This window comes from Nelumbo lutea, chromosome 8 (genome assembly GCF_056320005.1).
Source record: "Nelumbo lutea isolate HS-2025 chromosome 8, American lotus-T2T, whole genome shotgun sequence".
Lineage (NCBI taxonomy): Eukaryota > Viridiplantae > Streptophyta > Magnoliopsida > Proteales > Nelumbonaceae > Nelumbo > Nelumbo lutea.
Genome location: NC_142691.1, coordinates 52,825,641 through 52,848,533, shown reverse-complemented (window position 1 = coordinate 52,848,533; position 22,893 = coordinate 52,825,641). Strand labels below are relative to the sequence as shown.

The 22,893-nt window shown below is 39.4% G+C and overlaps 1 protein-coding gene across 4 annotated transcripts in view; it reads right to left on the bottom strand.

Moving 5' to 3' along the window:
* Positions 1–22,893, bottom strand: part of LOC148844194 (Pseudouridine synthase family protein) — a 54,585-nt gene that overhangs the window by 11,658 nt on the left and 20,034 nt on the right. For all 4 annotated transcript variants that reach the window (XM_088959984.1, XM_088959986.1, XM_088959987.1 and 1 more), the window contains 2 exons: positions 12,375–12,422; positions 12,202–12,282 (listed from right to left, as the gene is read on the bottom strand). In XM_088959984.1, coding sequence (XP_088816110.1) covers positions 12,202–12,282; positions 12,375–12,422 — 129 coding nt within the window. The remainder of the gene's footprint in view (positions 1–12,201; positions 12,283–12,374; positions 12,423–22,893) is intronic.

Here is a 22,893-nt window from a genome sequence, read left to right as displayed (position 1 = left end):
CACCATTCTTTGATATCTCCCCACATCCTTAAACAATTCACCATCCACACCATTAATTCTGTGATTTGGATCAATAGGAGTGTCTGGTGGTTTGGTCCCCAGCTTCCTAGTCTCTCGCAGTAGGTCAAGTACATACTTTCTCTGTGAAATGAAGATCCCATTATTGGATCTTGCAACTTCAATCCCTAAGAAGTATTTGAGCTCACCAAGATCTTTGATCTCAAATTCTTGCTATAATGATTTTTTGAGATCATCAATCTCCCCAGATCATTTCCTGTCACCACTATATCATCCACATGCACAATCAGAATTGACACCAGAGCATCTCTCCTCTTCAGAAAGAGGGTGTGATCAGACTGTGTCTGTGTGTATCCAAAACGGATGAGTGCCCCTTTGAACCTATCAAACCAAGCCCTAGGTGACTGTTTCAGTCCATAGAGAGATTTTCTGAGTCTGCACACCTTTCCTTTACCAACATTTTCATAAAAGCATGTTGGAATATTCATATATACCTCCTCCTGTAAGTCACCATTGAGTAAAGCATTTCTGACATCAAGTTGGAACAAGGGCCATGAATAGATGGCTGCTAGAGATAAAAGGATACGAACTGAACTCATCTTAGCTACTGGTGAAAAGGTTTCCAGATAATTAACACCATAGGTCTGAGTATACCCTTTTGCTACCAACCTTGCCTTGTACCTCTCCATCTTGCCATTGGCCTTATACTTCACTATGAATACCCATCGACATCCGACTGTCTCCTTGTCTGGGGGGAGATAAGGCACTATAGGAGAGTGATAAGGCACTGTAAGAAAGATGGTGTGAAATGCAATGGGCTGTACACTTTCTCTTCCCCTTACGAAGTGCAATGGGAAGATCAAGGTCAGTGGGATCAGCTGCAACAATGGTGTTAGGGACATGAACATTAACATCAGAAAACATAACAAGCTCAGGCTCAAGAGGAATACCTAGAACTATATCTGCCGAATCTAGAGTTTCAGAAGGACTGCCAGAGAGTAGTGTGGGTTGAGGATGTGTGGAGTCAACCATCATCTATCGGAGCTGATATTGCAGTGAGGCTGCCCGTAGTGGATCAGGTAATGAAACTGGAGGTATAGGTGCTGGCTGAACTGATGTAGATGCTGGCTGAACTGATGGTGCAAGTGCTGGCTGAACTGATGGAGGCACCACAGAAACAGGAAGAGGAACAGATTGTGAGTTCTTCTCCCCAAAACTCTCCCCCTGAGGAGAACCACTCGAGAAGAAGAATATGGATTCAAAAAAGGTAAAATCCATAGTGACAAATCTGCTCCTCGACACTGGGTCATAACAGCAATACCCCTTTTGGTTCTGAGCATTCCCAAGAAAAACACATTTCTTGGACTTGGGATCCAATTTCTTGCGATGAGGGCCAAGAATGTGAACAAAAGAAACACAACCAAAAACCCCCAGAGGTATATAAAATATCTCTCCATCTAGAAAAAGAAGGCTAAATGGCACCTTAAACCCCAAAGTCTGTGAAGTAACACAGTTAATTAAATGCACAGCTGTAAGAACTGCATCTCCCCAGAACTGACAGGAACTGAAGCACACACAATAAGACTCCTTGCCACCTCCACAATGTGTCTGTTTTTCCTCTCAGCAACTCCATTCTATTGCGGTGTATATGCACAACTACTCTGATGAACTACACCATGTTCTAAGAGATACGTGGTCAGGTCCTTCTCAAAGTACTCTCTGGCATTATCTAATCTAAAAGCCTTAGTGCTCACTCCAAATTGTGTGAGAACCATCTGGTGGAATTGTCGTACTAAGTTAGGAACCTCATCACGTGATCTTATCAAATATATCCAAGAATATCGTGTATAATCATCCACAAACAAGAGAAAGTAATGGAATCCTCCCATGGAAGGGATTTGATATTGGCTCCCATACATCAGTCTGAACAATATTTAAAGCAGTACTTCTTTTATTACTTGGTTTAAAAGACTGTGTACAATGCTTTCCTAACTGACAACTCTCACACTCCAAAGTAGATAATTGAACAGACTCAAACAACTTTGGGAAAAAACATTTCAAATAACTAAAAGAAAGATGTCCCAAGTGATTGTGCTAAAGCATAATCTAGCTCATTGACTCGAACCCACTACTACTGTTGCTGCTAACATGATGGCCCTGATGTCTCGAAATCTCATCCAGAAGGTATACTCCATTCACCTCACGACCACTCCCAATCATCTTCTTTGACTCCAGATCCTAGAAAACACAATTCCCTTCTAGTCTCACTACTCCCCTTGTCTCCATTCGACTTAGGTTTTGTTGTACCAACCATTGTCGATTGGTCAATCCTAGGCTGTCTCAGCATTACATTCCTCCTACTCTCCTCTCCAGAGACAAAAGCATAGGCCTGAGAGAGTGTCACACCCTCCCTAGAAAGAATATGTTGCCTAGCAATGTCAAGTTCAGGGTTCAGCCCTGCCAAGAACTCGAAAACCCTATTCCTCTCTACCAGTTTGTGATAAGTTGTTGCATCATTTACACTTTCTCATACCACAATTTCTAAGTGATCTATTTCCTGCCATAGGGTTTTCAGCATGGAGAAATACACAGCAAGAGGTTTTCCTCCCTATTTCATACTTATCACCTGATTTCTCAACTGATAGACTCTGGCTACATTTTGCTTCTGAGAGTAGGTTTCAGTCACTCCATCCCAAATCTCCTTAGCAGTTTTAGCCCATAAGAAATTTTTTGCAATATGAGGTAACATAGAATTATACAGTCAGGACATTACCATGTAATTCTCTTGCACCCATCGGGAAGAGTCTGTATCAGGTTTCTTCTCCTCCCAAGTGAGATACCCTAATTTTCCACGGGCACCAATAGCCATCTTAGCTGATTGTGCCAACTCCAAATAATTTTGTACCATCAAGTTTTACTGTAGTAATGATCCCAAGCCCAAAAATATCACTACTACCTCCAACACCCAGTCCCACAGTACCAGTAGATTTCATCTCGGTATTCCAACTCTCCATTTTACTTCAAACAGTTCAACAGTAAGAAAAAAAATAGATTGGAGACCTTCAAAAAATAATTTAATATCACACATACAGAAAACAACCCTTTCAGAAGAAGAAAACCCTAACTGGAGGGAAATCTCTCTCCTCCCCACGCCTCCCAATAGAGAGAAAAGTGAATCGATTACTTCGGGAGGCCTAGAAAATTCCAGAAACCAAACCGCCCTCAGAAAATCAAAAGAAAACTAACAATACCTGGGCAAGATCATATCAAAAACAAAGAGTCTAACTTTTCTGGGACTCTTCCCCGTACTCCAGTTCTTCCTAATTTTGATGTTGAACAGTAGATCACTTTCCAAATGTCTAGATCCCACCAAAAACTCCAAGAACTAGGCAATCTATAGTAGATCGATCAGCCCTATACTACTTCATGCAATCGGATGATCTAGGGCTGCATGAGAATGCTTCAAGAAACCCTAGCCGATGCTCTGATACCAAGTAGGAATCTGCTGAATTAAAAAATATGAAAGAAAGTAGTTTCTTAAAGAGAGAAGGAGAATAAGAGAAGAAGAGAAGTTGAAAAAAAAAGAGAGCAACAATCTGTCCGCCCCCTTCACTTATTATTTATACTAAAATAATAGAACAATACAAAGACAACTATGCCCTTATAGGGCAGCAAAACATAAAACAGCATATATAACACTCAAAACCATAATAGAATTTGGACTCACATAACTACTATGGTCCCCACCTCCTATCTAACAACCAACATAAAACATCTACTCAGAAAAACATCATAAAACTAATTAATCTTCAACACCACCAACATCATCAAATTCACAAGGGGCAAATCCAGGTACTCTTATTCCCATTGATGTTCCTAACCATACTCTATTGATTCTTATATTGCTAATTATCTAGACATTCCTATTGTACAAAGGAGGGAGTTAGGTCTTGTACCACTAAGCATCTTATCTCCCATTTTGTTTCCTATGAGAACATATCACCTTTTTTTCGTGTTTTCCTTTCTTCCATTAATAGTGTCCCTATCCCTAAGAATGTTGCAAAGGCTCTCTTAGTAACTGAATGGATAGATGCAATGAAAGAAGAGATCAAATGGGAGTTAGTGGATCTTCCTGAAGGTAAAGAACCGGTAGGGTGTAAGTGGGTCTTCACAGTAAAGCACAAGGTTGATTGCACAATGGAAAGGTATAAAGCCGATTGGTGGCAAAAGGTTTTACGTTGATGTATGGAGTAGATTATGCAAAGACATTTGCTCTAGTAGCTAAGATGAATTCCATTAGAGTCCTTTTTCTCCCTAGTTGTTAACCTTGATTGGGATCTTCATTAGTTAGATATAAAAAGTTCCTTCCTGAATGGTAATCTTGAAGAAGAGGTGTACATGGTACACCCCTGGCTTTTGTGCTCAAGGCAAAGAACATAATGTGTGTAGGTTAAAGAAGTCCTCCTATGGATTAAAACACACCAAGAGCTTCATTTAGCAAGTTTCATCTAGTTGTGCAGAAGATTGGCTACAAACAGTGCTAGACTAATCATGGGTGATAGGAAAGTTGAAATTCATAAGCTAAAGGAGTTCTTAGCCATTCAATTTGAAGTGAAGGATCTAGGTCTCTTGCAATATTTCCTTGGAATTGAAGTGGCCCACTTACAAAAAGGGATCTTCATTTCACAAAGGAAATACATCTTAGAATTGTTACAGGATTTAGGAAAACTAGAGATGAAGCCAATTGACTCTTCCATTGATCCAAATCATAGACTGGGTGATTGTTGTCGTGAGACTATCAAAGATGTAAAGCAATTCTAGAGATTTGTGGGAAGGCTCTTGTACTTGTCCATGACCCGGCCAAACATTGCTTATGTTGTGGGTGTTCTTAGTTAATTCATGCATGCCCCTAAGACCACACACTTAGATGTTGTGGGTGTTACTATTCTAGAAGCATGGGCAGTTGAAGGTTGAGGTGTATACAGATGCTAATTGGGTTAGATCAATTGATGATAGAAAGTCCACTAGTGGGTATTGTACCTTTGTGGGAGGGAACCTAGTCACATGGAGAAGCAAGAAACAAAATGTAGTGGCTAGGTCCAGTGCAAAAGTTGAGTATAAAGCAATGTCCCATGGAGTGGCTAAGGTTATGTGGATAAAGAATCTGTTGAGTGAGCTAGGTTTTCTAGTTGATAGTCCCATGTCCTTGAATTGTGATAACAAGGCTGCTATTAATATTGCAACCAACCCAGTTCTTCATGATAGAACTAAACATATTGAGGTGGGCAAACACTTTATTAGGGAGAAACTTGTTAATTGGATGTGTGTACTTCATATGTTAGTTCCAAGGAGCAACTTGTGGACATTTTTATAAAGGGTCTACATCACTTGTGGCACAGTGACTTTATGAAAAGTTAGGCATGATTGATATCTATGTCCCAACTTGAGGGGGAGTGTTAAAACTGCCATAAATCTATACTTATAGTGCCACAAGGGCATATTGTAATTTTATCTTTACTTTTTATTGGCTTGGATCGCCGTTATAAAGACTAAAGCTGGCACCGCCAGCCTAAGTTTTTGACTCCAAATCCCCTCTTATCTCCTCTTCCTTGGCTTTTTGACAAACTTTTACCAAGAAAACATTTATTTTGGGTAATCCCACTAACATATAAATCCTCTGGATTCTGTGAGTAGCATTAGGAGAACCCCTCATGGAATGCCACCCTGTTTCTAACAATCCAAATAGCCCACAAAATGAAGCACTACAATTAAGAAATCAGTCCAAGCAACCTCAATGTTCTTCAACCACTCTATCAACAATCCAGAAGTAACCATGTCTAACCAATAGCCAAAACTCGACCCAAATGACCTAAGTGGCAATACCAAAATAAATAGTGTATTGGTGTTGCTGGTGAGAGGCAGCCATTTGTGGATCGGAGATGTTAGTGGTTGGGTGGTACGGGGAGTGCATACCTCTATCATGTTTCTGCATATGTGAACTGAGAATAGAGAAATGGGCAATAAAGGGCAGAATTGGGTTTTAGGAAAAAACAACTCCCACATGATGTCACATGCTAACAGATGTGGATGGAATGTTAACATAGGGGAGGCTTTTGTCTTATGACGTCACAAGACATGGGAGTTCTTAGTCCAATATAAAAAAGGAGGGCATGTTTCAGTATTTAGGATAAAAGTGAAGGGAGGTTTAACATAAGTCTTTTACCCTACATATAAAATGTGTGAAATAAATTTTATACACATGTTATATGACATATAATATAAAGTAATATATATATATATATACATATATATATAGATATATATATATAATATTTTATACATAAAAGTCATATGCTTAGAATCAAGCCTGCGTTCAAGCTTATGTTCCAGGCCCAGGCCCAGGCTATAGCCTTTACCATAGGTGCTAAGCCTGGCCTGGCCCTGCCCATGATCACCCCTATCAAGTATCATATATTCATATCTTTTTATAGAACGGCTTACCTATAACCTATATATAAAAGAGAATTTCACAATCATGTTCAGTCGATGATCAAACTTTGGTTCCCAGTAATAGTCATTCAGTCATTCTGAACTCATTAATACCTATTCTAGATTCTCACCATTGTTTTTTTACTTTTCTTTAGTTGTGCTTTCGAGTTCCAGACTTATTTACTGTTTTGAGGATTTCCCCTCTCTCTCCTTTGAGTCTCTAACTCACGTGTGGATCATCTATGCTCACATGCCAAAATAATTTGCAGGCAAGTGTTCTCACTCATTCAATCATTGAAGACAAAGACGTTGCTTGGGGACAAAGGGTTTTCTGATCAGGGGGTGGTTGCTTGGAAATCTCAAATCTGGAATCACCACTAGTGATTCTTCCTCTGCTTCTTCCATTAATAATAGCAGTAGCTTGTTGAAGTTAAATGATAAGCAAGAGAGTTAAAATTGACTCTTGGTTTGATCTTAAGATGAGAAATGATAAGGGTGCAGTGTTGCCCTTAGAAGATATTCTTATTCTTCTCTTTCCAAAAACCTGATACTCGTGAAGTAAGGATTGAGCAGAAAAAACGAAAAGGTCAGCTCCAGAATTGACTCTCCTAACTTGAACTCAACCTCAGAAGCTCCAATTGGGTGAAAATGGATAAAAGGACTAAGACTGAGAACTTGACGTCATCCTGCCCCCACAAAAATCAGGAAAATTTTTAACTACAGCATAGGCTCTGTTAGATTTTTTCCATGTCTGATAAAATTTCTCTATCCTTTCATTGTAATCGTGTTGTTTCATTTTCGTGATTTTTTGTACACAACCTTACCCCTGCACATAAAGAGAAGCTGTTTCCAAGATTTGAACCCTGGTCACCCAGGTCGCAATGGAGCAACCCAACCATTGCACCAAGACCCACCCTCGAATAACCAGATAGAAATTTAAATTAAAGAATGAGGGGACCGGTATAATTTTTGTTATCTTCTTATATTTTATAGAGAAATATATAACTGTACTTTTGACTTTCACAAACATATATCAAATTTCTACTTGACAAAGTTCAGGTACATCATTGGGAGAGCTGGTGGAAAGGCCAAAAATTTAGAGAAACCTTAAAAATATGGAAATTATGGTTGAAAAAAAAAAAGAATTGTCCAATATTTCTTCTTGTTTCTCTTCATATATTCTGTCCCGGTTTTGAGTTCTCCATATTTTCAAAGATTACCATCATCTCCTCATAATCTGCATGTAAAGTTCTTGATCTTCATTCTCTTTCATTTGCTTTTATTTTAATATTTTTTCTTGATCAATTTATTGAATGATGTAATAGTGATTGTTGTATGAGTTCACTTGGATCAGGAAGGAAGAGAAAATGAAGGCAATGAATCAAGATATATTATATATATCATCTGCGTAACAGGGGCCCTTGCCTGGTACCAGTTGTAATGGAATTGATTTATGTTCACCTGCCAAGGGTGCAACTTGGGCAGACCAGTACAGGAACAGGGCCATGTAGCGTAGCTCTTAGATATCATCTTTTAGGTTCTATATTTATTATTTTCTGATTCCATGCAAGCCTAATCTAATAGACTGGAAAGCTTAGTCCAAAAAGATTATACTCTTATTATCTTATATCAAGTCACACTAGCTAAAGACCTCAAGTATAGTTCTACCTATCTCAAGTATATTCATCAATCCTGATAACTCATAAGAGCATATGCAAATTAATAATTGGATGCTGGTGATCTGTCATCTACACAATAAGAAATTTCAGGTAAAACAATATGAGGGCCAGAACCAGAACCTCTAGGTAAAACATACAAGGATCAGATTCTCTTGTAGGACAAAGAAAATTTTCTAGGTAAAACATATGATGACCAAAATCTCTTCATGAAGCAGTGATCTGCTAAACTTTTGTAATCATAAGTGCTCTGCAAAGAATAAACTGCCAAGAATGTCCATGATTCAATACTATCAACTTTAACCATTCAGATATATCGATATTCCCTATTCTTTAGTAGTCAGCTTACATGTGCGAAGCACACGCCCTTTTGCTAGTCTTTTTATTTTTGGATCAGAAACACAGAATTTATTCATTAGATTAAAAAAGCATATACAACAAGAAGTTGTGGGCAGAAAAAGAAGTCAAAAAGAAATATCCCACTAATTACAAAACAGCCCAGAACATAGATTGTCTTTGAATTCCTTGTTTTTCTAGACCATCAGCCATGCTGTTAGCTGATCTCCTAATCCATCTTATTTGAACCAATATGTCTTTAGATATCTACTTGAAGTGCCTGAGCTCATTCCTTAGCTTCCATATTACCCCTTCCCGCTTCTTCAGCCAGCTTACAACAATTTTTGAGTCCCTTAACCAGCCTGTTAATCCCCATTTCTTTAGCTTTTTCAACACCGTACACTGCTGCCATCAGTTCTGATCTAACCACATCACCATGCTGAATAGGACCTCAGCAAGGTTCGTATCGACACATACCGGCCGATACGTATCATCCAGGTGGAGCCCTAAACCAGCCCCCCTGAACTGGTTGCGAAAAAAGAAAAAAAGCAGCAAAAAGCAGTACCAATTCGCCCGATACGCCCCTACCGGCGCATCGGGCGTATCAATATTTTGAACCTTGGACCTCAGTACATGGCTAAAATATTTCCATTCTTTTCCCTTATTTCCCAAACAGCTACTATCAAAATTTAATTTCTTCCACCCAGCAGCTGGAGGGGACCAGACCTCATTTGCTATAGATCTTCAAGATGCAGTGTTAGAAATTGCTCCCCTATATCTGAAGAAGTCTTCTGTCTTGAAATCAGCAGATAACTTTAATGTTTTCACCCGATGTGCCCTTTTGCTAGTCATTATAAGGATGAAACAATTTCCAAAGGAATGACTAAAATACTAGACAAGTGTTATACTGGGGCTCAAATGGATTGCCAAGGGCTGAAAACTGGGAGACCACATGTTATGTATGTGGTGGCCAGTGGGGTCACAATCTTGTTATTTTATTGACCACATCACTTTCTATGTCAATATGTGCCTGTAAATAATGGTTTATGAACCACAGATTGCAAGATTTGGATAATTTAAATAATTCCTTGGATAAGTGGCATAACAAAAAAGTTTGCTAATGACATGGTATTAATTGATGAAATAAAGGATTAATTCAAAACTAGGTTCATGGACAAATGCCTTAGAAACAAGAGATTTTAAAATAAGCAAAATTAGAATAGAATATATGCAATATAAATTTATAAACAATAATAGAGTGCAAATCAGGGTATACTCAGGATTGGAGACTAAGAGATAATTCAATGTGGCCTCTTCCTTTACTTTGGTTCAATAATCCATAACAAAGGAGAGGTTGAAGAGGATGTTGTCCATAGAATTAAGAGTAGGATGGCAAAATGGAGGGGAGCATCCGGAGTTGTGTGATAGGTGAATGCCATGGAACAATGGTGAGAAGTCAAGGAACAATGTCCAAAATACGAGTGTAGGAAAAGTGATGGGAACCTTCAAGATGGTGCTTTTCCATTTCAATTTTCGTTCTATCTAAACAACTCCATCCAGAATTGTTTTTTTGATCAATAACAACATTTCATTAATTAATCACAAAAGTAATTACAAGGAGGAAGATAAACTTTCTTATCTTCCATCTGAAGCTTGAGCCCCCGAGAAAATAAAAAGAAAAAGGAAAAAGTTACACTTGTGCCCAAAACATTGACTCCCTCTCAACCCCTTGCTTTGGTAACCCATCAGCAAAACAATTATCTGATCATTTCACCCAGCTGATCCTGACTTCCATCTCTTGAACCAGACACCTAAATTTCCTCATCTCATTACTATACATCCATAACCCGCTGTTGCCTTTATTCAGCCACCCTACCACCACCTCCTAGTCCCCTTCAATTATGAGTTTTCTTATATTCATCTCCTTTGCTCTTTGGACACCTTCCATAACTGCATAGATCTTGGTCCTGAGAGAGTCACCCACTCCAATTGGGCCTGAGAACAGGGCTGAAACAAACCCATTCTCATTCCTAAACACACACCCAATCCCCAAGCTGAAACGAACTCCATCCAGAAATCCTTTGAACCAAAGTGAAACATCTCCAACTAGAAACACTGATCCTTTTCAAACTCAACTAGAAATACTGATCTTTTTTGTCCTTCTCTAATCTTTAGCATTGGAACTCTTTTTCTTGTAATTTCCTCAAAGATAAATTTCTTTGCTTCAATTGTAAGAAATCTCTTCCACTTGGTTTCCAGTGAGAAAGTTGTCTCTGCTTCCATTTTATATAACTCTTCTGCCTCTAGGTAGCTCCGTGGTGCAACTGTAAAAGCATAGCTTTTGAGTCATATATGCTGGCAAGGGAGCAGGGAAGATTGTGAGCTCCATCTACAATCAGAAATGCTATTTTTTCAAATTCAAACCAAGTGATTCATAAGAAGATTTCAAAAGAAGAGACTGGTTGAATTTTCACTCTTATTGTTGAAACATTAGTTCAATCAGTTGATATGGCTGCAAATAGATCAGATCAAACCATATTTGTCCACCACTAGCTTCCTACATAAAGTTTGGCATTATCTGACATCACCACAACCACTTGCTTAGAATAGCTTTTTCATCAATTTTATATTACAAAGATCCCTACATCAACAAGATTACCAAGTACAACTAACTCTTTGATGCATAGATTCTGGTCAAATGATCAGTAATCAAACTGACTGATCTAATCCCAGGGAAACTGAGTATAACTAATTGATGCAGATTCTTGCCAAACTATCAGCAATCAAATTGGCTGATCTAAGATTCCAGGGAACAATGTCTTACTCTGGACATCAATGATCTCGCTTCCCTAACCTGATAGCATAATTCCAATTTCCAAGGACCACTACATATGTTGTTCCCTAGCCGATGGCACCAAGTTTTCCTTGATAAGTATCATCTGATAGCCCATAGAGAGTGATGCTCTAAACTTCCAAGTTAGATGAAATCAGTTCTCTTAGAATGACTTGTGCCCACTACCCACTAGACCAAAGTATTCTAGGATAACATCAGTTTAGACATCCCTAAAAACTCCTTCCCAGGATAGTCCATGTAGCCTAGAGAGAATTATTCAAAGTTTAGCCTTTGAGTCCCCTAAACTAATTAGTCTATTCATAGGTCAACAATGAAGTTCTGTAGGGCTTCTTATCCCCTAAAACACTCTTGTTCTAGAAATACTTCTTCAAGTTATATTTCCTAAGTGGGCACAATTCAGTAATATATAGTTTTTCTGACTATGATGATAGCAGCTATAAAGCTCTACAACCATCCTTTCAGAAAGGAGAATGTGAATCTGGCCACAACATCTCCATAAATGAATTTATTGAAAACCAGAAATATGTTGAAGAAGATAATAAACAACAATCAGCTTTCCTATATACGAGTTCATGAAACCTCTAAAAGATGCCAGAACTAAAACAAAATATTACTGAAGCAAATACACCAAAGCATCCTCAAACATGGAACCTTGGAGAAGCCCCCCATGGCTTTGGGGGAGGCCTTCCAAAATAAATTTCTCCTCCCTACGCATTAAATAATAGTATAGCCAAAATAAAAGGCATTTAAAACAGGTGCATTCACCAAAATTTATAGAATTATTTACATTTCTTATCTCAAAACAAAAGATGAGGTACAGGAGCTCACCAATTTGGGACCTTCCTCATAACCATAAGACAGTGCAGCTTCTGCCAAGGCATCCATGCTATTATGAACTGGCAGGTTTCCCTAGAAACATCAAAAAGATGCAAAGTTATGGATATGAAAATAGGTTGCTGGTCAGATTGAACATCAAAAGTATGAGCTTATAAAAGTCTTACCTTAACTGGTAACTTTGGGGGTTTATTTAGCACAATTATAGCAGAGTCCTGAAAATTGCTAACCCATGAAGTAATCAGAAATTCCATGGTTCAGAACAGTGTAATTGTATTTATAATTGACAATGCAACTGTAGAATCAGACTGAAGAACGACAACAAAGAACATAATCCTAAAGCATCACTTTATGATAGTGGGTGGAGGAAACCATGGACACCCATAGACCCATCCACGTGTGTAGGACATGTGTGATAGATATCATGCCCATCAGCCCATGTGAGCTAATGGGGGCAGGTTATGTGACTATTTTCCAAGACTTCAAACAGAGAAAGGAGAGGTTGGTTTCATGGTTTCAAAGTTGCAAATGGAAGTCCTTACATATTACTGCTAAAGTTTGTGGATGACTCGGGGGTCATTTGACAATGGCTGAATTAGCAGTTCTGAAGGACTTGTTGCTTTGTCATTAGTGAATAAGACATTAAGTAGCGGATGAACTATTTAATGGCTGAATTGCCTCTGTTAGAACATGTAATTTCCATCATTCCATGTTCTCATTTAAATATGCTCTCTTGTACTTTTTTAAGCAAATTACCAATAATGAGACCTTTTTTTATGAGGCATTCTATCATATGGATGTACTCACTTTTTTGGAAGGTGCTCAAGTAATATTGTAGGGCATTAGACAATGAGTAAGTAGAAAACTCAATAACCTGGTTCTTTATAGACCTGAACATACCAACTAAGAATTATTCTGGAGGATTCACTAAAATGGTATCTATGGTTGTCATTGGATGTGGTGGTAAAATCTCAAGCACTTGAATGAGACTTTAGACTTACATGTGGGTGTGTAAAAGATACACATCGATGTGATCACCAAACTGAGTGCTTCACCGAATAATAGATAACTATTGATTGCATAAATCACTCAAATGCAAAAGCAACTATAGTCCTTAGGCTTGAGAAGTTCTTGTAGAGAACAGTGATGTGGGCCCCACAGCTATGGTCTCACTCTGTCCATAGGGTAGAATGTATCTAGTCACAGCTGTGGTTATTTTTCTGTTCTGTTATTTCTGGTTTCAGTTTTATATTATTTGTTATTTGTTAGCAGTTATGATAAGGGCAGATATGTCCTTTCATGTAACTAGCATAACCTATATATATTAACTTAAAGTGGCGGTGGCAGAATATTGACATTCTGTTCTTCTCCTAAAATTCTGTGTTCTATTGCTCTTCCACCACTCTTTCCTCTACATCTTCTTCACATTCTCTTCTCATCGAACTTGAAATCCCTTAGTGATCAAGACTGAATAGCAATCTTGACAACCTACATGGTATCAGAGCCAAGTTAGGGTTTTTCATGTGAGTCTAATACCAGCCGACCACATGAGAATCTCCTAGGACTGAAAGATGAAGATGAGGAGTTCGCAGACTGATTCTTGGAGATCGCCAGAGGTACTAGCAGCTGTTGGAAACTTGCTAGGGTTGCAGAGTGTTGGTGGTCAGGAAGGATCAGAGAAGACTAGGGTTCAGGTAACCCTAGAAGGCAGCGAACTATTTTTCCTTGTAAGTTGTTACTTTTTTAACAGAAGTTCTTTCAGAGAAGGTAGGTTGGACCTATCTGGATGGGAAGGCCGAACCATTCTAGCTCTTTCTCTCTTCGATTTCCTAGGGTTTTACAGCAAACCCTGAACCGAACTGTGTTTCTCTCTACTCTAGGGTTTGAAAGTGATCTGCGGCAAACCCTAGTGGTTGACTGAACCATGTGATCTACCTAGAGCTACTCTTAAGTTGATTGGTAGGTCCGATCAGATTCTAGGGTTTCTTATTACTGTAAGCTCATCTATACAGTTTGGACTGTGTGACTGAATTGCTTCCTTTCAGAACTGATTAAAACCCTAACTTTCCCTAGCATATCAGTTTTGTTTTAAAGCTGTTCTCAGAGTTCTAAGGGGGTTAGAGATCTACGGACAGCTACTGTTGTGTTGGCTAGTTGGTTTCAGATCAGAATTACTTCGGTTTTGTGCACATACACTGACAATACAGATCAGGCCTATACTGTTTTGATTGTGATTGGTGACTCAAGTATTGTTTTTGAGACTTGACAGAAATGGAGTCTAAGATTCAGGCAGAAGGCAGTCTTGGGAACATCAGTTATGGTGGTGTTTCTGAGATGAGTGGTCAGATTACGACCGTAAAGTTTGATGGATCAAACTATTTGGAATGGGCCCAATCAGCCATGATGGCTATTGGTGGAAGAGGTAAATTAGGGTACCTCTTGGGAGATATGAAAGAACCTTCCAAGGGAGACCCGACATATACCAAGTGGATGCAAGAAAACTACTTGGTTATGACATGGCTGTGTAATTCTATGCAGTCTCAAATTAGCCGGAACTATTTGTGGGCAAAGACAGCCAAGGAGATATGGGATGTTATGAAAGAAACTTACTCCCAACCCCTTAATGTTGTCAGAGCATATGAATTGAAATGTGAAGTGAACACCCTTAAACAAGGAGAGAAACCGGTATCAGTCTACTTCTCTACCTTGAAGTCCCTGTGGCATGAGATTGATCACTTAGAGACTCTTGAGTGGGAGAGTCCCAAAGATGCTCAGACCCATAGAAAGCACATCGAGACAAACAGAGTGTTTGAGTTCCTGGCGGGACTGAACCCAGAATATGATATTGTGAGGCAGCAAATTTTGACTAGAGACAGTGTGACTCTCTCTCAGGCCTACTCATTTGTATACAGTGAAGAAACCAGAAGGAAGGTTATGATGCAACCCGTATCAGCATTTGTAGCGGCTACACCCAAATCAGGGGGTGATTCAGAGAAGGACAAGAGGAAGGAAGACAAGAAAGATGTAGTATGTGAACATTGTAAGAAACCCAAACATACAAAAAAGACATGTTGGAAACCGCATCCTCACTTGGTTCCTGCGAAGTTAAGAAACAAGAAGGGCACTGCTCATGTAGCCATGAACACTGATTCAGCATCCTCATCTGGCACAAAAGGAACATCTTTGGAGACCTTAGCTGCAGTTCGGGCTGCCCTAATACAGCTAGAAAAGGAGGTTAAAAATTCAGCTCAGCCACCACAGCCTCCATCAGCCCCTATCACATCTGCCTTCGCCCATTCAGGTACTCGAGCTTCACCCTGTCATGCCTCAGCTCCAGGTACTACTGAGCCTTGTTGGTTAATAGACTCAGGTGCATCTGATCACATGACTAGCTTGCCTTCATTGTTTACTACTTACCATTTGTCTTCTGGTAGAGATAAGGTATCTATTGCTGATGGCTCCCTGGTTCCTATTTTTGGGAAGGGTGGCATCAAGCTTTCAGACACTATGTCCCTATCATTTGTTTTGCATGTGCCTAAGCTTGATACTAACCTTCTTTCAGTCAGTAGTATTACCAAGCATATGAACTGCTCAGTAACCTTCTTCCCTGACCGATGTGTTTTTCAGGACTTGGAGACGCAGAAGGTGATTGGGACTGGCTGTGAGACGAATGGGATCTATCTACTCGGGGAGCGGTTCTGTCAGGGAGAGTCAGTAGAGAAGTTGTCTTTTGTTTCTCAGAGTGTGAGTCCCGTTATGCTTTGGCATAACCGATTAGGTCATTTGCCTTTTCGATCTTTACAGAGTCTGTTTCCTACTTTATTTGAGTCTATTGAGTTGTCTCAACTACAATGTGAGGGTTGTGAGTTTGCTAAGCATTGTAGAAAGCCTTATTTATTGAGTAATAAAAAGAGTGATAATTCTTTTGATATTGTGCATACTGACGTTTGGGGGCCTTATTATATCCCTTCCATGGGTGGATACAGATATTTTTTGTTATTTGTTGATGACCATACCCGTTTTTCTTGGGTTTATCTCATGCGTTCACGAGATGAGGTACCTTCCCTGACCCAAAATTTTCACCAAATGATTCTAACCCAGTTTGATGCCAAGATCAAAGCTCTTCGATCTGATAACGCAAAGGAATACTTTGCCAAATCATTGACATCTTATCTTCTTCATCATGGGGTTATCCACCAGAGCTCTTGCCCTCATACACCTCAGCAGAATGGAGTTGTCGAGAGGATAAATAGGCACATTTTGGAAGTGGCTAGAAGCCTCATGTTTACTTCCAATGTCCCCATTCGCTTCTGGGGGGATGCTATCCTCACAGCGGTATACCTTATTAATCGGGTCCCTTCCAGGGTCCTTGATATGCGATCTCCTTTTTCACTTCTACACCCACATAAGGACTTGTTTTCTATTCCCCTTAAGACATTCGGTTGCACTTGCTCTGTTCAGCTTCTCGGACCCCATCCCTCCAAGTTTGAACCCAAAGCCTCCAAATGCATCTTCCTTGGTTATGCACAAACTCAAAAGGGTTATTGCTGTTATGATCCTGTCTCCGGGGGGAAGTTTGTCTCCATGGATGTCACTTTCTTTGAGGGGACACCCTATTATCCTCGGGTAGCCCCTCAGGGGGAGAGTAGTGAGAGTGGGGGTTTGAGTTATTGTCTTCAAGGGGAGAGCAATGAGAGTGGGACAGTTCCTTTACCTATTCCATTGGGTGATGAGAACCGCAATGATGAGGGTGGTTAGAGGGATCAGGAGTTGAGGGAAAGCTGCAATGGTGAGGGTGGTCAGCGGGATCAAGAGTTGAGGGTTTATCACAGGCGGTGCAGGCAGGTTGATCCTGATCATCAGCAGTCTAGACCAGCTCCAATCTCATCTGCAGCTCCAGGTCCAGATACTTCAGTCCCAGAGCCCACAGAGACTTCCCCTACAAATGATCTTGACCTTCCAATTGCAGTCCGTAAAGGGAAACGACATTGTACCACATCCACAACCCATTGTATTTCCCATTTTTTATCCTATGATCGTCTATCTCCTACCTACAGGTCCTACCTTAGCTCCATTTCCAATGTCCCTATTCCAAGAACAGTGCAAGAAGCCCTATCCGTCCCTGAATGGAAAGATGCAATGCAAGTTGAGATGGATGCTCTGTTGAAGAACAACACCTGGGAGGTAGTTGATTTGCCAAAAGGAAAGAAACCAGTTGGATGCAGATGGGTATTTACGGTGAAGCATAATGCAGATGGATCTATTGAGAGGCACAAAGCTCGGTTAGTTGCAAGAGGGTTTACACAGACTTATGGCATAGATTACTTGGAGACATTTGCACCAGTAGCCAAGATGACTACTATTCGAGTTCTCTTGTCTCTTGCAGCAAGTCACACCTGGCCTTTATACCAAATAGACATGAAAAATGCCTTTCTGAATGGAGATCTGCAGGAAGAAGTTTACATGCGTTTGCCTCCTGGATTCTATGATGCAGAAGTAGGTAAGAAGGTCTGCCGGCTCAACGAGGCTTTGTATGGTTTCAAACAGTCACCTAGGGCTTGGTTCGATAGATTCAGACTAGCACTTGTGAAGTTTGGATATGTACAGGCCCAATCAGATCATACCCTATTCATCAAGAGGGTGGAGTCCTCTTTGACACTGTTGACAGTATATGTTGATGATATTGTGGTCACAGGGAATGATAGCCATGAGATTGAGTTTCTTAAACAGCTTCTTCACCAAGAATTTGAGGTGAAGGACCTTGGTGTACTTCGGTATTTTTTGGATATTGAGGTTGCTAGATCCAAACAGGGGATCTTTATATCTCAGAGGAAATATGTCCTAGACCTATTGGCAGAAACTGGAAACTTAGGTGTCAAGCCTGCAGATACACCAATTGAATAGAATCACAAGATTAGTGCCGAGAGTGGGGAGCCTCTGGAAGACAAAGTTATGTTCCAGCAACTGGTAGGAAAGCTCCTATATCTCTGCCTCACTCGGCCAGATATTACCTATGTTGTTAGTGTTGTCAACCAGTACATGCATTCTCCTAGAACCACACATCTTCTTGCGGCAGAAAGAATCTTAGCTTACTTGAAGAGATGCCCAGGTAGGGGTATACTTTTCAAGAACAACAATCACATGAAGGTGGAGGTTTATACTGATGCAGATTGGGCTGGGAGTGTTGATGACAGAAGGTCTACCTTGGGATATTGTGCCCTTGTGGGAGGAAACCTTGTCTCCTAGAGAAGTAAGAAACAAAGTGTTGTCTCCCGGTCAAGTGTTGAAGCAAAATACAGGTCCATGGCCAATGGAGTGGCTGAAATCCTATGGCTAAGATCTCTACTTGAGGAGTTGGGTATTGAGTATGAGAAGCCCCTGATGTTGTACTGTGATAATCAAGCCGCCATTAATATAGCACATAACCTAGTACAGCATGACAGAACCAAACACATTGAAGTTGACCGTCATTTTGTGCGAGAGAGGGTCTCATCTCAAGAAGTATGCCTCCCTTACATCACATCCAGTATGCAACTAGCAGACATTCTTGCTAAAGCCATATCAAGAAAGAAGCTAGAGGCGGATCTATCCAAGTTGGGAATGATGAACATATACTCCCAACTTGAGGGGGAGTGTAGAGAACAGTGATGTGGGCCCCATAGCTATGGTCACACTCTGTCCGTAGGGTAGAATGTATCTAGTCACAACTGTGGTTATTTTTCTGTTCTGTTATTTCTGGTTTCAGTTTTATATTGTTTGTTATTTGTTAGCAGTTATGATAAGGGCAGATATGTCCTTTCATGTAACTAGCATAACCTATATATATTAACTTAAAGTGGCGACGGCAGAATATTGACATTCTGTTCTTCTCCTAAAATTTTGTGTTCTATTGCTCTTCCACCACTCTTTCCTCTACATCTTCTTCACATTCTCTTCTCATCGAACCTGAAATCTCTTAGTGATCAAGACTGAATAGCAGTCTTGACAACCTACAATTCTTAAAAACATAGGGTTCTTCAATTACTTTAATATACCAAGCGTGTCATTACAATGTGCCCAATAATTCTCTATAAGTTCAGTACTTCAAAGTGATTCTAGGCTTTGGGAACTGTTTAATAAGAATTCCATACCCTCAGTGATTGGTGTCTATATTTAAAAAGAAGAGTGATATACAAAGTTCTAATAATTATCGTTGAATCGAACCCATAAAACACTATGAAACTTTGGCAGAGAATAATCGAACAAAGATTACGACATGAAACAAATATTTTAGAAAACCAATTTGGGTTTATGCCAAGGAGATCGACCACGTGAAGAAGAGAGATTTCATATGGTTGTTGATTTAGAGAAAGCATATGATAGTCTTTAAAGAGGTAATATGGTGGGTGTTGTAAAAGAAAGGAGTCCCAAATAGGTATGCAGACCTAAATAAGGATATGTATGGGGGTGCATAAACCAATGTTAGAACACCTATGAGAGACATTAGATTTTACAGCTACAATGGATCTTCAGTTCTTCACCAAGGTTCAGCACTTGGCCCTTATTTATTTGCACTAGTCACAGATGAATTGACTAAACATATTCAAGAGTAGGTCCCATGGTATCTGATGTTTGCTGATGACACAGTATTAAGTTATTAAACTAGTTACTATGCAGGCAGGTTAGGGTAAGACAATAGAGAGATCTAACTAAAAGACAGTAGATGGCTTTAGGAGAGGAAGAGGGAGGATGGGGAATTGTAGAAAGCTTGAGGGAGGCTAGGGTTTCAATGTGGCAGAGCTTACATAGGGATCTCTAGACTAGGGTGAGGAGAGCTTCGGGCCTCCTCTATTTATAGACAAGAGGTACATAAAAGGAGGAAAGCTATCCCAAGTAGGAAAGTTTGTTATTCTATTAGACCTAAAACGGGCAAGTTGAGTGGGGTGTTGCCACATGTCTACATAGAGATCCCGTGGTATGGGTTCCCACCCTTCTCCTCAGGATTCATACATGAGTACAATACAAATACTACCCCCTTCTAGAAGCTAGCTTGATTATGCCTTAGAGATTTCTCGAGAACACCGAAGTATTATATTATAAATATAGTATTATATAGTTTGGTTAATCATCTGCTTTTCATATTGGTTAGTTGAAATTGAACCGATCGGTTCGGTTAACCAGAATTTTTTGTTCGGTTTCATTGGTTTGATTCAATTTTTCAGTTTTCCGGTTTTTGATGATCACCCCTAGTTGTGGAGGAGTTGTGATATGGTGTTGTGATATGGTGTTGTGATATGGTGTTAAGGCAGGATGTATTGTAGCGCAAGAGACCACTACAATGTTGTACCAAGTCATGGGGCAAGATTGTAGTGGTGGGATTCTTTAGTTAAGAATATTATGCTTGCGTTGCGATAACAGGTCATTATTTCGTATCATAACGATAAAAGTGATTGTTGCAATTTTGTGGTTATTGCAATGCGAAATCACGATGTGGATTTAAGTCTATAATGTGATGTGGATGCACTATGGTGATGTGCTTACATGGCCTCCATTGCAATTCCCATGATGTCCAAACTTACAACTAGCAAAGGATTAAATGCAAAATTAGGTTTATGGACACTAGCATTAGAAACAAGATGTTTTAAAATAAGTAGGACAAAAATAAAATATATGCAATGTAAATTTAATAATAGGAGTCCAAACTAGGGTACACTTAGGATTGGAGACCAAGAGACAAGTTAGCATGCTAGTAGGATTTGGAATTTTGTTGCCCCTTCCAAGGTGAAACTTTTGGTTTGCACTATAGCTCTTGAAAAGTGTTTGACTAGAGACAAATTGAGTAGAAGAAGCATGATTCTGGACAATGTGGGTTGTGTACTCTTTCCTAGTGACTTGGAAACTGCTAATCATTTATTTTGGAATTGTACTTTTACATCCAAAATCTAGGCTATAGTTTTGGAAACTTTCGAATGGATTGGATGCATCCCACAAACTATTATGGAGTTTTTTGGTTGGTTGGTAGATGCAAGGTTTGCACAAAAAAGGAAAGGTTGTGGTGGGGGTTGATGCCTATTGCAGTGTTTACTGTGTATGGGAAGAGAAGATTGCTGCAATTTTTTAGAACATCAGTTCTAGTGAACAGGTGGTACTTGCAAAAATCAAAGGAAAAAACGTGTTCTTGGTTGGGAGTACATAGCAATTTTAATTGTTTGATTAATAGCAGATTTTTTTATAGGGATGTTTTATTTGATAATGTAAAGTTGTATAGCCCCCAATGATTTAAAAGGTGTGCCTAGGCACACAGGTGAGGTGCATTTTAGGGGATGCGCCTCACATAGGTCCTAGGCACAGCCCTTTCAAAAGGTACACGCTAGTGCACCTAGGCGTTTGCCTCAGCCTAGGTGTGTGCCTTTTGAAAATTTCACGCCTTTTTGCTTTTTTTTTAACCTAGCCGCTGGGCTGAGGGCTCCACCCCTGAACCCCCATACCACGCCCCTCGAGGCAAGCCCACTGAAGCTTCGAGAATCCCCTATTTGCTAATGTTGTTCATTCATTCATCCTAATAAAATATTTTCCTAAACAACAATTAAAATTATAAAATCATTATTTTTTGTGTGAGAAATAAGGATTAAAGACCCTAACATGGACTTGTTTGAGCTTGCCTCGAGGGGCATGGCACAAAGGCAGCTTGTAGAATTAGGAATGTAATATGTTTTACATCACATTAGCTACTTGAAGTAATGCAATTGAGGAAAAAAAGAAATTGTGGTTTTTACATGCTTGAAAATGTTTTATATGTTTTATTTTATTTCTAAATTTTCATTTGAATTCACTTTAATTGTTTTGTTTATGTATTTTAATTTTAGATAATAAGTTTTCTAAAACATTTATTTTAAAACTTAAGTTTATACTTTTTATTAATATTATGTTTAATATTTTTTTGCATTTTCTTGAATTTTTTGACTTTTTAATTTTAGCTTTTGTTTTTGTATTTCTGTGCCTTGCTTCAAAAAGGTGCCGCCTCGGGCACAAATTATTGGCCCCTGTGCCTTTTGCTCTTTTAAAACATTGATAGTCCCTTTACTTTAAAAAATCATAACAAGAGAGAGACTGAGGCTGATGTTGCCCATAGGATTAGGCAAAATTGGGGGCGGGGGGCGGGGGATTAGTCTTACGTGAGAGGAGAATACCACTTTGGCTAAAAGGAAAATTCTAAGAGCAGCTATATTGTATGGAATGGAGTATTGGGCAGTTAAGAAACAACATGTCCAAAAAAATAGGTAAAATGCAAATGCTTAGATGGATGCATGGTAAAACTAGAAAGGACAAGGTTAGAAATGAAGTCATATGAAGGGACCCAGCACCAATAGGTGATAAAATGAGAGAAAGTAGATTGAGATAATTTATTCATGTGCATAGAAGACCATCTACAACACTTGTTAGAAAAAAAGCAATATGTTACAAGTTGAAGGGGCTAGAAAAGCTAAAGGCAGACTGAAAAGAACTTGGGTGGAAGTAATAAGAAATGATTTAAGCACCATAATTAAACAATGGATATGGCACTGAACGGAACAGAATGGTGAAATAGGATTCATATAGCTGACTCCTTATAATTGGGAGTTGGGACAAGGCTTAAATGATTATGATGATGATGACAATGAATCTCTGATTTACTCATAGTTTTCAAGGCACCAAGGCGAGGCTAGG